The sequence below is a fragment of the Conger conger genome, chromosome 3 (assembly GCF_963514075.1).
Source record: "Conger conger chromosome 3, fConCon1.1, whole genome shotgun sequence".
Classification (NCBI taxonomy): domain Eukaryota; kingdom Metazoa; phylum Chordata; class Actinopteri; order Anguilliformes; family Congridae; genus Conger; species Conger conger.
Genome location: NC_083762.1, coordinates 51,653,674 through 51,671,249, shown reverse-complemented (window position 1 = coordinate 51,671,249; position 17,576 = coordinate 51,653,674). Strand labels below are relative to the sequence as shown.

The following is a 17,576-nucleotide window of genomic DNA, read 5'->3' as shown; positions in this document are numbered from 1 at the left end:
CTTTGCGATTGTGACAGATTCTATAGGCCCACCAGATACTCCAAATTCTGGACAGTTCTGGTTTCTAACCTTGAAGGTGTTCTGAGGTGATACAGCTTATAAACATTCAGGAGGGGAGTCTTGTGACCAAGGAACAGTATAGCTGTAATGGATGTGCTCTCTCTGGGCATATGAACTCATGAACTGTTAACATAGTGGCTCCTGTAGTTCAGTTGAGTCCTAAGCAATTCTATTGGTGTTCTGTAGAATACAAACTTCTAAATGGGTTAAAAAAATAGAGACACGCGGTAAGCCTGCGGTAAGCAAATGATTTTTATTGGCTGCAAGCTAAAAACCAGTGTCTCCTCATTCGAAAAGAGACACGTTAAGGGAAGCATTACAGAAACCCTTGGTTAACGGTTTAATATTCTCTCCTTAAGATTCTGGGAGAAAGGCAGAAAAGGCCGAAGTTGATTATGTGCTCTGTGGATTATTAATGAGGCAGCACGAGAGCACTCGGGTGGAGAATCAATGGCCTTGTAATGCAAAATCGCAGCTTTTACCAAAATAAAGATAAAAGTCTAATTTTCCTCGCCAAAGCAAATAAGTATGCCTAAGTAAGTACGGCACTAAGTAAGCAAACAAACAAATAAATAAATAACTTTCACAGTACAGGTTAGCCGCGAAGCCTCAGGTAAAACAACATTTAAAAACTTCCCGCAGAAGTTCAAGGCAGTCTCTGTGCTTTGCTTGCTAACGGCTTTAGTGAAACCGGGTACCCAGTGTTCTAGTGGTGCGATGAGTGGGCTGTATCTCTGTGTACCTGTAGGCTTGGCATTAATTATGTAGCTGCAGTGAGCTGGCTTGAAGGGAGGCATGAAGAAATAGCTCCATTTTCCAGTGGTGATAATGTCACTGTGTACTGCAGGTGGGTGTACTGTGGTTGGTCTCAGTGTTTGGCATAACTGGGCAGCCTGCATCGATAATCTGACCAGTCTGATGGGGTCCAGTGCCCCTTTTCAAATGCTTTTCATTAACTGTGCTTGTACACAGACCACAGAGCCCTCTGCTGGCCTAAAACGGTCATGTTAATCTCATCCTCACACAAACTGAACCAGTGCAGCCTAGCACAAATGGAATTAGAAATGACACGTCCATAGCAATGAACACCCAAAAGTGTATAAACCAATAACTACCAAGTACACCACATACAGTGCAGTCCTATTTTTTTGTAATTTAATACAAATGTTTTCATTACAAATGATATCTATATCAGCATAACAATTTGAGTGAAAAGTTGAATCTTGGAGAAATGTACATGAATCCATGTTATCCCAGCCTTATTTGACCATGTATGTGTGGATTGCTATTCTTTGGTCTTTGAGTAGTCCTTGCAAAGCTTTGGAGCTTCATTTGTTTTACATTTTTACATCTTTTGGACCCAACTGTATCTGTTAATTACTCAACCATATACATCCAGATTTGACCTGTCATGATATGAGTCTTAATTAAATGCTGTTCAATGCTTGCAGCAAGGACTTAAAGACTTTTACAAATGGCTAAAATAGTGTAGGGTCCTTCGCACAGGGCACCAAATTACGTAGGGATTTTACTCTCTACTAAACCGGGGCGCCAGTTAATGTTATGTAGCAGTATAACTGCAAAAAGTAATCGGTCTCATAAAATTACTGTTATCAGAAATATCTAACCACAAATTTAGTATTTTAATCAATCATTAAAACAACTAATATTAATGATTAAACATACCGATAATCGGAAGGTTGGAAGTTCTTCGAAAGACTGCTTTAACTCGGCTCTCATGTCTAGGTCACGCCAAAACAGACACCGGGTTTAATAAAATATATTTATTAAACAAACGTACAAACACAGAACAGATAAACTAACGGGAAGTGAGTGTGTGTGTGTGTGTGTGTGTGTGTGTGTGTGTGTGTGTGTGTTTGTGTTTGTGTCTACGCGCAAGCGCGCGTGTCCCTTGGACAAAGGAAAGGTAAATTGGGCGTGTCAGTGATAGAGTTAGCTGTGAGAAGAGACTACTTGCGTAGTTTTAGTCTAATTACATACGCGAAAGACGGCGAATCAATTCAGGTACATATATGGCTAACAAAAATACATTCAAACGGTAAGACGGCAAATATAGAACACAGATTCACAATATCAGTCAAGACTAAACTAAACACTGGCTATGCCTGAATGTTTGTTCTCTTACTGAGTCCATACGCATTGGATCCAAAAGACGTGCTGTCCTTATAGGAGCCGCGATGGTGCTGTGAATGCGTGTCCTGGAGAGGTGCGCAAAGCTGGGGCATTCCCATCTTAGCCGCGCGTTGTCTGGTCCGCTCGGTTGCTGGAAGGATGTTCGCTGGTCCTTTTTCCGGGTGGAAAAGTTTGTTGCTGTTGTTCGCCGGTGAGCTTTGCAGGGGTAAACTGATGTAGCGTTCCGCGTACACCAGTTTCCACTCGGTATAGGCCGCGAAGTTACCGCGAGGTAACTAGGTGTGTCCGTAGGCCTGGTAGTGCGCTGTACAGCGTTCAGTCCGAGTCTCGGAGCAGATGAGCTGAATCGAATGGCCAAAAAGGGTGCGTTGAGGAAGGTGGAAGAAGAGAAGAAGATGAAGAGAAGGATCCCGAGAACATGTCTTGCTTATACGGGAAAGTTTATTGCTCCCGCCATTACGGGATTGGCTGAACCAAGCTAGACGTCATGCGGGGTGGACGTCGCGGAATTGTCCTGTGGGATTGTGGGAGTTGTAGTTCCCAAAAATAAATAAATACATTGATACTGTGTCTGTGAATGAGGTAAAACTGCAAGCATTCACTTGAATTAATTGCATGGCCTTGCCTATTTCTTCAAGTTCAGTCACCAGAATGAGGCATACAATCATTGTATGCAGTAATGCACAAGGCACTATGTTTATATGAAAATTATTTCAATTATGTGCTTGAATTAACAACAAACATTACTGCAGTATTACAATAAACCAATAAGGGCATAGGCAGGTTAGCTCTGAGATCAAGGCTATTGCTCTGATTGGTGGCTTGGAGTAGGGCAACAGCTGACCAACCAAAAGGGATATTTCAGTCATGGATACTGGGCAAGCCAGATAGGTATTGATAATATATTCTCATTGCAAGGGAGGAGGGTCGGTGGATCAAACACGACCGTGTTGGGTTCTAAAAGTTACAAGATGTGAGAACCACTGATTTTTCCTGGGGGCATCCCTAGAGACAAGGGATGCACAGCAGAGGAGGAAGGGGTAAACCCAATAACTCCAATACTCCAATGACCATGTACACCACTTGACTTTTAGGAAAGTCAGCAACCACAGATATTCACCAGACACTCACCTAGACTCAACTGATCATGCGAGATGACTTACTGACTTACGAGAAAGCAAGCTAAAAACACAAGCCGCACCGAGGGTCTCCCGTGTAGAGCCCTGGGCTATCAGAGGTTTGCAAAGCTCCAAAACACGTGTCATTAACCTTAGTGTAATACATAAAACAGACCTGCACTAAGAAGGAAATTAAAAGCATAAGCCCCTCGGGTATAAGGCGTATGCAGACGTAACCTAACTACACAATCCGCCACAAGTATCTACAACAGATCCCCGGACTAGCGGAGGTCCACAAAGCTTGTTGATAAGGATGTAACCGCTGTCAGTGGCGAATAGCAACTTAATGCTGTATATCCAATGACAGACAAAGGCGACGTCAATCACGAAAACAATGCATTAAGAAAGTGACAAAATGAAACACCTCGCTATACTAAAGTCACCATCAGGCGGCTGCCAAATTGGGAAACCGCACACCATGGGAAAAAGACACACAGTGACACCAAGCAAAATTTCCACCTCCAGATAGAGGGAATATTGACTTCCCCTTACACTTGATCAAAACTGTAGGGAGTCTGAGCCTGTTTTAATTACCAGAGGGTCTCAGTACTCCTGGGTCCACTTTAACTCAAGCCTAAAGCTCCTTCCTTCCTAAAGGTGGCTTTTAAACAAGGCGGAAATAAACTATGTGGACAAACAGCCAATGAGAGCAAGAGTGTAGACAAAGGGTGTAATAACCTGAAAACTAACATTTGGCATAGACAGTAGGAAGCTACGGACGGGGTCTCAAACTCCCAGATGAATCCCGTCTTCCCACGGTCCTATGTCATTTGTGCACCAAATAAAATGTGAAAGTGAAGGTATCTTGTCCTCACTACCCTAAGTTTGAAAGAGAGCTCCCATAGACTCCGTCACAACAGGTAATCGAGAATCATCAGTCACACCTCACATAATGCAAAAAAGAAAAATTAAAAAACATGCTCTAGGGAATGCAACAAACAAGCCCTGATTCAAAGAGAAATGGGGCTTAAATAGAAAGGCATGCAGCTGACCTTGATGAGCAATCAATCCACACGCAGCTGACAATTGGAATCCCAATCGCCATTCATTGCCAAAGTGAAATTAATTACTAAAATAGGCAGGAATGCGACAAGTAAAAAGGTAGTGCCTGACACTCATAATTATTTAATAGCATTGTCCACAACATTGCAATTGTTCCATAATATACAGTCCCCTCCAAAAGTATTGGGACAGCAGGGTCAATTCCTTTGTTTTTGCTATAGATTGCAGACAATTGATTTTGAGGTCAAAAGATGTACAAGAAATGACAGATCCGGATTTCAGCTTTTATAAATCTGAAATAGTAATAAATAGTAATAAATAGTTCTGAATGTCTATTTCATTTTGTCTGTGAAGACTGCATTTGTGTTAGAAAAGATAAACCAACATGAAGAGAGTTGTCTTTGGGTGAAAAGCAAGCCATTTTGAATGGGGGAATCGATCAGAGCCATAGCACAAGCATTGGGGATAGCTTGTACAACAACTTGGAATGTCCTGAAAAAGAAATAAACCATTTACGTGCTGAGCAACAGACATTGAACAGGTCAACCAAGGAAAACAACAGCAGTTGACAGAAACATTGTGAGAGCTGTGAAGAAAAACCCCAAAACATTACAAACAATTTCCACAGGGCAGGGGTGAAGGTATCTCAATCAACTGTTCGAAGAACACTTAGAGGGCAGCAATATAGAGGCTATACCACAAGATGCAATCCACTCATCAGTAGTAAGAATCGAAAGGCGAGATTACAATTTGCAAAGAAGTACAGAGATGAGCCACAGTAGTTCTGGAACATTTTTTTACGGACTGATGAGACTCAGATTAACCTCTAACAAAGTGATGGAAAGGCCAAAATGTGGAGAAAGAAGAGATCTGCTCATGATCCAAAACATACAAGCTCATCTGTGAAGCATGGTGGAGGAAGTGTCTTGGGTTTGGGTTCGGCTTGGGTTTGCATGGCTGCTTCTAGAGTAGGCTTTCTGATCTTTATTGATGATGTAACTCATGATGGTAGCAGCAGAATTCAGAAGTCTACAAAAACATTCTGTCTGCCAATTTACAGAGAAATGCGTTGGGAGGATCTTCATCATGCAGCAAGATAATGACCCAAAACACAGTGCCAACACAACAAAGGACTCCATTAGGGAGAAAAAGTAGAAGGTTTTAGACTGGCCAAGTCAATTACCAGACCTTAACCCAATTGAGCATGCATTTCCCCTCCTGAAAAGTAGATTGAGGCGGCACGGATGGTGCAGTGGGTAGCTCTGCCACCTCACAGTAAGGAGGTCCTGGGTTCGAATCCCAGTCGGCCGGGCCTCTCTGTGTAGAGTTTGCATGTCCTCCCAGTGTTTGTTTGGGTTTCCACCAGGTACTCCGGTTTCCTCCCACAGTCCGCAGGTTAGGCTGATTGGAGAGTCTAAATTGCCCGTAGGTATGAGTGTATGAGTGTATGAGTGTATGAGTGTATGAGTGTGTGAGTGAATAGTGTGTGTGCCCTGCGATGGACTGGCGACCTGTCCAGGGTGTATTCCTGCCTTTCGCCCAATGTATGCTGGGATAGGCTCCAGCCACCCTGCGACCCTGTTCAGGATAAGCGTGTTAGGATGATGAATGAATGAATGAAAAGGAGATTGAAGGGAAAACCCCCCCCAAAACAAACAAGAACTGAAAGAGGTAAAAGCCTGGAATGCAACAGGTACTTGGTCTGATACCAAAGGTGCTATGTTCTAAGTAGTTTAGCCCATATTGGTGTAAATACCAGGAAATAAAAGCTGAAGTTCTGAATTCTTGTTGCATGTTCATCTTTTTATCTCAAGCCCAAATGTATTCAGTGTATTACAAAAACAAAGGAATTGCCATTGCTGTTCCAATACTTTTTGAGGGGAGTGTATTTATTGATTGAATATTTCTAAGATTTGGGTGCAACAAAATTGAAAGAATTATTTCAATTTGACGGCAGAATTTTAGTCGGCCTGTAGTGTAGTGGCTAAGGTAAATGATTGGGACACACAAGGTCGGTAGTTCTAATCCCGGTGTAGCCACAATAAGATCCGCACAGCCGTTAGGCCCTTGAGTAAGGCCCATAATCCTGCATTATTCCAGGGGAGGATTGTCTCCTGCTTAGTCTAATCAACTGTACGTTGCTCTGGATAAGAGCAACGTACAATATTACAATATTACAATAATGTAATGTAGTCAAATTAAATATTTACTTAATTTGGGATACATTTTTTGTTGGTAGTTTTAGCCAATGTGGATGAATTATTTAATCAATAACATCTATTCCTTTTAGGGACCTTGATCTCTATATTTATAGTTTTTTTTGTTAGATTTTTCAAACACTAGTACTTTATTAACTTGAGCCTCGGTCGGACCTGCATATTAGACAAGTGTGGGTTCACTAGAATTCTATCAGTTGGTGAATCATAACACATGTGTCAGAGTGAGTCATCCAGTCTGTTCTAAAACCAGACCAAGGCCACCCCCAGCTGTGTAGGCTACATGGGTAACTGAAAAAGCATGGAACAGCTCACCATTGGTCACGCTTTTGCTTCTCAGTGCAGACTGGACTGACGTGCCAAGTGTAAACTTCTCCTAGACAAAGCCAGTGGAGCCACACAGTGGCACGGAAGACTCATACCATTCAGTCCAACTGTCTCAGCAGTTGAAAGGGTCTTGAGATCATGTTCCGTGCAGCCTGTTAATGAACAGTGAGTAATGCTGAATTATCTCCCATTTACTCCTCTACTCTGTGCTTAGTATAGAGAGGAGGGAGCAGGTTCTGTCTGCTAAGCGCAAGCTGCAGTAATGCTGCAGAGGCCATTAACGCCCCTAGGCCTCTCTTCACATCCCACTTCTGATCAGACATTTAAAAGCACTCAAGGTTTAAACGTTACAAATGATAAATATTGAAATAACTTTTTTATAAGAACCAGATTAGGCTCTGAAGAGGGTCCTGCCCTTGCTGTGGTAGTCAGCTCTCTCTAGTACATAACTCCACACTGAGCAAAGCACCTCTGTGACCAAGTCTGTATGATAACCATAGATTGTAGAAAAATATGGACCAAGTGTCTGTTACGTCACCCACTGACTATCCATGGGCTCATGAAAAGTGTTTTGAAAAGATTACCGATGGCAGCATGTTGTACAATTTGGAGCCAGAGACTGTACGGTAGGGAAGCCATTGCAGCTCCTCCACTAAGCATGTGAGAGAAAGAGTGTATTTGTCCAAAAATGCTGGATTGTCCTAAAATCACAATAACTTAATGAAAATCAGTGCAAATGCGGAGGCATTTGATGAAGAAAAAAACAATTACGACTACATTTTCTTGTGGGAAAAAATTATTCATATTGTAATTTGACCAAGGTGTAGTATTGACTTTACGTTGAAAATGGGTTATCTAAATGACCTATACTGGAGCTGACCGCAGTGGCGTTAGTAAGCACCGGCCATGACCAAGAAATGAGTATCAAGAAAGAATCCCAGTTTTAGCCGCTTTATCAAAACAAATTCACCAGTTCTCTTAGTTATTTCAGGCATTGAGGCATTTTTGCTAGGCATTTTATCTAGGTTGGTTAAACCTACTCTCTAAAACACGGTTTGCAAATTTAATGGATGCACTTATGCAGTGCCCTAAAAAGTGTATATAAAAAGGTTTAGACAAAGAGACGATGCAGTAGCCATCCATCCTTAGCTATTGCTTTATTAAGCCTGAATCTGTATTTGTGCACTTATATAAGTTGCTCTTGCACTGGATAAGATTTTCTGCTAAATGCCAGAGAAGCACCTAAGTAAATGAAGTACAGTTTTTTGCCTACTATATCCCAGGTTTTCCAGTAAACATATACAGAGGGACCACACAGAATTAGGTGGCAAATCTGTATGTCTATATGTGAAATAGGGACGATTCAGCTTAGTTCTGTAACCATCAGCATCTACCTGAAGTGATACCTCAGTACCTGATTCCCATGAGACAAGCCAGTAATTTAACCATATTTTAAAAAATAAAGATGCAAAGGTTTTTCTGCATTAAAAGAAAAGGTTTTAAAAAAAAAAAAGGTTCCACTAGGAACTGTGTGATTCCATAGAAGAACGGACTTATTGTCAGGCCAAATTTTTCTTTGTATGGGAGTTTTCACACGTCACACCTATGACAGAGGATACCATAAAGAACTAAAAAGGGTTCCCCTATGGAATCAAGCCAAAGCACCCCTTCAGAACCATTTTTCGAAGTGTGTACATAATTCACTCACCTTTTGACATCTCAAATGTGTCCTGAAGTTTCTTATTTTAACCACAGGGTGGCAGCAAAGGACCAAATGCAGCTTCTTTCTTTTGGTGGAGGCCAAACTCAGTTGTGGGGGCCCCCTGTCCATGCTGGTTTTTCTTCCAACCGTAATTGCAATGTCAGAATTTTAACCATCACTTAATTTGGTTTAATTAGGTGCTTCATGTTTCGAGGGATTGTGTAAGCCGCATTATGTCAGATATAGCTATGCATGCCATGAAGTATAACATTTCCAAGTTCATATTGTGCTATATTGCAAACAGTTACATAAGCATGAATCCATTTTTTGATCAAATGAAAAAAGGCTGAGGTTAATCAATATGTTCCTATTTAGGTTATTGTTTTATTTCATTAGTAATTAACACCATACAGGTTTGGTTCTTTATCATTTTCTTGATGGTTTTAGTAGCCGGGTGTCCACACTTTCACCAATTAGGAGCATATTGATTCAACTCATATTGATTAAAGCTTTACTTTGACCATTTAACAATTTAATTCTTTTCATGTAGTTGTTTGCAATATAGCACAATAAGTACAATATTAACTTGGAAATTGTATCCTTCAGAGCATACATAGCTATATCTGACATAATGTGGCTTACATAACCCCTCTAAACATGAAGCATCTTATTAAGCCAAATGAACTGCTTGTTAGAATTCTGAGATTGCAATTATGGTTGGAACAAAAGCCAGCATGGACAGGGGGCCTCCAGGACCGAGTTTGGGAACCACTGGTGTAGGCAGCCAGTTGGAGGTGCAGGCAAAGGATGGTTTAATGGTGGCCAGTGGGGTGGCAACCATGAAACAGACACTTTACCGCCTGCTGTGTTTCCAATGCAAAAAATAACGATAATAATGTTTTTTGAAATATGTAAAAAGCCTTTGAACAAACCAAGATCACAGCACTCCATAAACAAGTAGACAGAATCACATGCAACAATGATAAAAGACAGCGGGGAAAATCAGGAATGACAAGTGTTTGAATAAATAAATGAATTCAGGGGAAAATGTATAAATGCACGAGCGGGAAATTAGCAACAAAGGAACTGTAATATTCTAATTCAAGTTGCATTTTTGGCTGGAAATACATGTAGAGATCGCTAAAGCATCAGCCCATACAACAATCAATTTACATTTTAGTACAGAGGACTAATCTTGAAACGCTATCAAAGTATGGCAACTGTGATGGTGCAAAATAATCTTTGTCCTTTGTCCTAATGTCTCCTCAAAAGTTGCTTTTTTGGCAGCAAATATATTTGTGCACCGAAGCATCAATGCGTGCTGCAATATATTTAAATAATAGAACACATGAATAATCTGTAAACAATATCAAAGTATGGCAACTGTGATGGAAAAAAAACATTGCAATTATTAATAATAAAAATGATCTCTCACTCCCCACCCCATCTCTTCCTCTTGTCCTCTCTCTCTTTCTCTTTTAGATCACAGGGGCCATCCTTCTTGCGGTTGGAGTATGGGGAAAGTTAATGTTGGGACCTTACATCTCCCTGATCGCTGACAACTCCACCAATGCTCCGTACGTTCTGATCGGGACCGGTACCACCATCATCGTCTTCGGCCTGTTCGGGTGCTTCGCCACCTGTCGCGGAAGCCCATGGATGCTCAAACTGGTGAGAGAAGATTAACTGTCTCTATTTCAAGAAAACTCTGGTTGTTCAGCATTTGAACCCACAACCCTCAGTGCTGCAGTGGACAGATTGCTTTGCTTGCTGCTGCTCCGGTCCTTCCCATTATATTATTACATTACATGTCATTTGGCTGATGCTTTTATCCAAAGCGACTTACAGTTGATTAAACTAAGCAGGGATAAGGGCCTTGCTCAAGGGCCCAACTGCTGTGCGGATCTTATTGCGGTTACACCAGGGATCGACCCTACACCAGTCATGTACATGAACCATTCCCCTTTCCTTTGTGTCAGTTGATCAGGGCCACTGGTCTATATGGCAATTCCATGGTAACCGATGTTACAAATGCAGTATATCTGCATGGTAAAGTCCAACAGAGCTAGATAAGAGGCCAGCAGGGTTATTTGCTCCTTCAGTCTCTATTATATAGCTGTATAGAACTTCAAGAATATCACATCACACAAATATCTGGCAGTTGTAACATCTCTTACCATGGAATAGCCCTGTAGAATACCACAGGCCAGTGGTTGGCACTGTTCAATTAGTGAGAGGGTGTCAGTGATTGGCATGGAAGGAAAAGTTCCACTGCAATCTCAATATAAAAGACTGTAAAAACAGAGTCACTTGTGGTGGGCTTGGGGTTGATTTAAAGGTGAAAACAGCAGACCCTGTAGCTCTCCAGGACCAGAGTTGGATACCACTGCATTAGACTATAATAGACTATAAATGTTTAAAATAAAGCAATTACAAGAAAATTTTCACTTTATCTTAGTTTTTCCCAGGGGGAACTCCGGGTGAAGTAGCTGGCATACAATGAATTAAATGAACAATTTACATAAATTACATTAAGAAATAAAATGACAAATTGCATCTCGAGATTCCTAAATTAAATTACTCTTCTATACATAACTTCCATACATAAATGACATAGAAATTACTTAAAATCTGGAAACACTAAAATCCAATCAGAAAATCTAATTGAATGTTAAAATTAAGGTATACCTTGTGACTGATGCTGGCACAAAGCTGATGAGCTTTCTCCTTAATTATTCAAATAGGGACCTCTTCTTCCTGATGGAAAAATCTTGATGATTCAAAGGATATAAAGGAAGAACTATTATTAATTCTCCATTCTTTACTTACTGTGGTCATTAAAGATGCCATGACACTCATCGCAAATTGTTGGTTCCCCATTGTCCTGGCTAAATTCCCAACCTGGCTCTTTGAACCTGCCACTGAATCATTTCCTGATTCAATTGGCAAAAACTGCACTCTCCCTCTCCACCTCAGCTAGTGTGTGGTGAACGTTCTGGCAAAATATGGCAGCCGTGCATCACCCAGATGGGTGCTACACCCACCCAGATGGGTGCTACACATTGTTGGTGGTTGAGACGAGTTTTCCTCTCATCACTGTAAAGTGCCTAGAAAAGCGCAATGATGTATCTATTGATTCTATTTCTTGACTGCCTGCTCCTTAGAACATTGTCTCATGGCTCTTTGTTGTCTCCTTATGATCTTGCTACTCCATTACATCACCCTCTTCAGGTTAGTGGGTCTGATGTTATATAGGGCCAGTTTTGCAGACATAGATTAAGCATAATCCTTGACTAAATTCAATTTTAAATGGAGATTTTCCATACACATGGTGTTTCAAGGAGGAAAATCCATTACCTTTTTGGCATTCAAGTCTAAAACATTTTCCATCACACCATTTTTGGAACTGGCTGATATTAGTTTGGAGTGTTTTCTCAGAGCTGCAGTCGTGCACCACAATCATTGTGTCATCTGAACACTTAAGCAAGGTTACCTGAGGACATTTAGTAATGTAGTAGTGTTTTCACCTGGAATTCCTGTAAGAACAGTCTCCACCGTAATTACTTTTTGCCTTTTACTGTACTTCCCAATTACATTTGTAAAAATGGCTTTTAGGCCCCATGCTCTGTGGTTTCAGGTGTGTTCTCCCTCCGCAGTACGCCATGTTCCTGTCCCTGGTGTTCCTGGCAGAGCTGGTGGCCGGCATCTCTGGCTTTGTGTTTCGTCATGAAGTGAGTGCGCCCACCCCATGCCACTGATACAGACCCATTATCCAGCAGGAGGGCCACCATCTGTCTTACTTCAGCAGCAGCTTCTTAAAGCATGTGTGCACAAACTTAATGCTGGCTTCAGAATGTGAGAACAGTATGTAATGACCTGTGTGTGTTTGTGTGTGTGTGTGTGTGTGTGTGTGTGACTCTCTCCACAGATAAAGGGCACCTTCCTGAGGACATACAATGATGCAGTGCAGAACTATAATGCCCAGGACGAGAGGAGCCAGGCTGTGGACAATGTCCAGACCAGTGTGAGTCCGAGAGAGAGAGAGAATAAGAAAGAGAGGGGGGGGGGTTCTCCAGCATCGTGTGTCCACACAGCGAGAGAAAGACATCGAGCTCACACAGCACCGACGACTCGATGACCTCACTTTCTCACCTTTCCTGGACATTCCATGTGAAAACCTCTCACAGAAGATGATATCACTTGCAAGCCCTGGCACAAAGAGATGTATTTTCCAGTGAACAGTGTCTTTCAATCTCTCTCCCTGTCTCAGTTGCGTTGCTGCGGAGTGCTGAACTACACCAGCTGGTACACTAGCATCTACTTCCCGGCTAACGGCTTCCCGGTCAGCTGCTGTGCTAACATGTCCGACTGCAACCCCCAGGACCTCCGCAACGCCACCATCGGCCCCACCAAGGTGCACCAGCAGGTCAGTGAAAGGAGGGGAGAGTGCCTGTTCAAACTTCACGCCCAATGTCTTCTACTGTCTTTGGACTTCTGTGATGGCCCAGTGTCATGGGACATGTGGTCCAAATTTGCAGTGTCTGAGAGTGCTGGTCTAGGATCAGTTTGGTCTTTTAGCTCATTAAGAACAAGGTTAAGATATGGAAAAGGGAAAACCTAATCCTAGATCAGCACTCTTCTGTTTAATGAATCAGAACACAGAAGCCCATTGCCAGCATTTGCTGAAATAAACACAAAGCTTCTGTCAAGAAAACCCATGATTACTTTTCAGATGAACTGCAGCAGGCCATAAACCCTCATCTACCACTAGCTTTAAGCCTTATATTTAAGCCTTATATAAGCCTATTTCTCATGCTTAAGAATAGGAATTGAGATTTCCCACTTTGTTGAACTGTATTAACGTTTCTAATTTAATTGTTATTTTAGAGTTATTCATATACTTTCGATGAATATGGTTGATGCTTGCGTACAGTTAGGCCAGGTATGGGGCAGCATGGTGGCGCAGTAGTTAGCACCTTTACCTAACAAGCTTGAGGTTCTGGATTTGAGTCTTGGCAAGCCAGATGTTCCCTGTGTGGAATTTGCATGTTGATTTGTGTTTGAAGAATATTAAATTGGAATTGAGTTTGCTCGATTTATCTGAATTTTGCAATGAAGATGCATTGAACTAAAAAGGAACATTTTGTAAAATGAATTGAATTAAGATCATTTAAAGGTATAAGGAACTGAATGGAATGTCTGAAATTGAGCTCAGCTGTAGTCAGTGCTATTTTAGCTGCACACTAACTCTGTCCCTCTGAAACAGGGCTGTTATGAGCTGCTGTATGTTAGCTGAACATTAACCCTGTCCCTCTGAAACAGGGCTGTTATGAGCTGTTGTATGTTAGCTGAACGTTAACCTTGTCCCTCTGAAACAGGGCTGTTATGAGCTGCTGTATGTTAGCTGAACGTTAATCCTGTCCCTCTGAAACAGGGCTGTTATGAGCTGCTGTATGTTAGCTGAACATTAACCCTGTCCCTCTGCAACAGGGCTGTTATGAGTTGGTGACCTCCTTCATTGAGACCAACATGGGCATAATTGCAGGCGTGGCATTTGGGATCGCCTTTTCACAGGTAAAGTTATAGTTACTTCCATGTTTTTCATTTTCATTAACATAGAATTTTACATTGAGACATTTAGAAGATTCTCTTATACAGAATTTTTGGCACCCTTGATAAATATGCACAAAAACAAAATACAATTATTGACATAAGCTTTATTTCCCAACATGCGTAAAATAGTGTGCTTTATTAATGATTCAATGGAATCAACAAAGTCTTACATTTTTTAAATAAAAATAAATAATAAATAAGTAGTTCCTCCCTGTGTCTCATTTTCCCCCTTTCTCCCACCCTCCGTCATTCTCCCTCCCTCATCCCTCTCTCGTTCTCCCTCTCTTTCCCTCCTTCTCTCATTCCCCCCTCTTCTTTCTGCCTCTCTCTGTCCTTGCCTCATTCCCTCCCTCTCATTCTCCCTCTCTCGCCCTCCCTCTCTCTCCCACCCTCTGTCATTCTCCCTCCCTCCCTCCCTCATTCCCCCTCTCTTCTTTCTGTCTCTCTCTCTGTCCTTGCCTCACTCCGTCTCTCTCCCCCTCCCCTCTTCGACTAAACCGGCGCGTCTTTACATCCCCGCACAATTCGGACACGCTCCATTACTCGGCGGGCACCATGGCGACCCCCTCCATTACACTTAATGGGGCCGCGGGGCCGTCAGGAGTCACATGACCCGTGCGTGTGCCGCACCGCCGGGGCGCGCGGCCATTAATTGAACTGTAAATGTTATCGGGAATAAAAGGCAGCGCAGATCAATGGCGGCTATTAACGCCGGCCCCCTCGTAATGCGTCCAATCGCTCTCCGTGCTGCGTGACAGGTGCCCGCTCCTGCAGGACTGGGGGGTCGGCACTTTGGGGACGGCCCTCCTTCCGTTTTAATTAAAAAAGATGTCAGAGGAATTAATCTTACCCGCCCGCCCACAGGCCTGTTTTCTGCCGGCATGTAATACAAGGTGTCTATAGCTGACGGAAGGGGGAAAACCCAATCATTTTAATTAGGGCCAGTTGATTTAATTGCCATTTTCTTAGGATAAATCGAAGCTTTTGTAATTAGGAAGCCACATCCCATCGCCACCCCCACCCCCGCCCTTTTCCTGGCCGTAACAGCACATTCTGTAATAGCCTCCGGCGCGGTTTGTTTAATGCGCTGGTGTTAAATGCAACGGGCGCGCCGTTTGGAACCCCGGCGGGGCCTGCAGCGGAAGGAGAGGTGTGAGGACAGCAGGGCTGCAGGCATGCTGCTCCCTGCGCTGCTGTAGTCCATGAAACCCCTCTCTCCCCTCTCTCTCCCTCTCTCTCTTCCTCTGTTACCCTGTGTTAGGGTACGATTAGTGTTCAGGGCACTGCTGTCTGAATGCCTTAGGGCACAATATGTATATCATAATAATTTGATACCCAATGTTAATGTGTTTCAGAAGGTTTGGTGTGCTAATGATACAGTTTGCAGTGTGGACAATGACGGGTTTTATGATTTGTTTAAAGCCCTTATCAGAATTATTATATCTGGTTTGATAATTAATGTTTTGATCTGTTTTTAATTGCCTCAATGTTTTTCATTAATTGTTTAATTTCCTGTTTTCCCTTTTAAAAATAGCTATGGTGGATTAATGGTAAAACATATTGCAGTGTTTAAATAAAGGCATGTTAAAGTCTCTTTCTCTTCCTCTCCCCCTCTCCTCCCTCTCGCTCCGTCTCTCCTTTGTGTAGCTGATTGGCATGTTGCTGGCCTGCTGTCTGTCGCGGTTCATCACTGCTAATCAGTATGAGATGGTGTAACAGTGAGGCTGTGGGTGAGTATGAACTCTTCTCTCACGTTCTCTCACTGACAATGACTCTCCACGCCTCAGTGTTTGGGATGAGAAGGCACCACATTTAACTCGGGTTTAAATAATACCAAGGTTTATCAAACTCATGCAGATTCCCACTGCACTCATGCAGACCCCCACTCAGTGGCGTCTTTGGCATAGAAATTCTGGTGGGGCACCAATCAGTTTGCTAGTGTCTATTGTGAGACTCAACCTTGCTACACAAGGTGACACAGTGATGAAACCCTTATAACACACTATCACTAGCTGCTCACTTGCAAAATAGGGCTACAAGAGAGTGCAAATGGGCCTAGCATTTTAAATAAATGACGTTCAAATGTAAAATTGTGCATGTCGCTCGCCTAGCTAAAATGTCAAAATGGGTTGTTACATAGGATTTGACCAAATTAGTCTAGCCCACCAAATCCCGATGGGAGATCTCTGGAACCACTTTTTGATTGGATTGAAATTGTGTTTTTTATCCTTTCCTGCTTGGGTAATGTTAATATTTTCTTCATGAATGGTTTTCAACTTCATTCTTGATTATATTTTCATAAGTTGTGATATCTATTAAGCTACAACTAAGTTATAACTAGACCTCTACTACAGCTTCAACTACTATGAGAATATCTACATATAGCTAGCCAATTGACTCATAGCTATGATTTCTACGGCCTGCAATTAACCTTTATGTGGTCTTACCAGACGTGGGACTGAGATGGTCCGGCCCCACAGGCCAATATAATCCGTTATGACTTGCGCAGAAGGGGTTCCCTGTCATACTGCCAGGGCTATGGGTTGTGGGGCCAGCACCACTGATCGATAATTGCCAGTATCAAGCACCATATGCTACAATACAGATTGCACAAACATTTATATTACTTTGAGTGTATTTTAAAAGAGGAATTACCAATAATATCTATGATTGAGCAAATCAAAACACATTTTCTTAATTGAACTGCAGTGCTTCAGAGATAAGAAACTCAATGAGTGATAAGAGCACAATACTGCCAAGTAGTGCACTCATACAGATTCTCACTGCATCCAGATTCCCACTACATTCATACAGATCCCCACTACAGTCATCCAGAATCCCACTGCACTCATACAGATTCCCACTGCATCCAGATTCCCACTACACTCATCCAGATTCCCACTGCATCCAGATTCCCACTACACTCATCCAGATTCCCACTGCACTCATACAGATTCCTACTACACTCATCCAGATTCCCACTGCATCCAGATTCCCACTACACTCATCCATCCAGATTCCCACTACACTCATCCAGATTCCCACTGCATCCAGATTCCCACTACTCTCATCCAGATTCCCACTACACTCATCCAGATTCCCACTGCATCCAAATTCCCACTACACTCATCCAGATTCCAACTGCACTTATACAGAGTCCCACTGCATCCAGTTTCCCACTACACTCATCCAGATTCCCACTGCATCCAGATTCCCACTACACTCATCCAGATTCCAACTGCACTCACCAGATTCTAACTGCACTCATCCAGATTCCCACTACACTCATCCAGATTCCCACTGTACTCATACATATTCCCACTG

At 42.4% G+C, this 17,576-nt stretch overlaps 1 protein-coding gene across 1 annotated transcript in view; it reads left to right on the top strand.

The window, feature by feature from the left end:
- tspan7b (tetraspanin 7b) overlaps window positions 1-17,576 on the top strand; it is a 70,313-nt gene that overhangs the window by 49,114 nt on the left and 3,623 nt on the right. Inside the window, exons 2-7 of the mRNA XM_061233546.1 lie at window positions 10,122-10,310; window positions 12,296-12,370; window positions 12,568-12,663; window positions 12,910-13,065; window positions 14,130-14,213; window positions 15,900-15,982. Coding sequence (XP_061089530.1) covers window positions 10,122-10,310; window positions 12,296-12,370; window positions 12,568-12,663; window positions 12,910-13,065; window positions 14,130-14,213; window positions 15,900-15,968 — 669 coding nt within the window. The 3' untranslated portion in view covers window positions 15,969-15,982. The remainder of the gene's footprint in view (window positions 1-10,121; window positions 10,311-12,295; window positions 12,371-12,567; window positions 12,664-12,909; window positions 13,066-14,129; window positions 14,214-15,899; window positions 15,983-17,576) is intronic.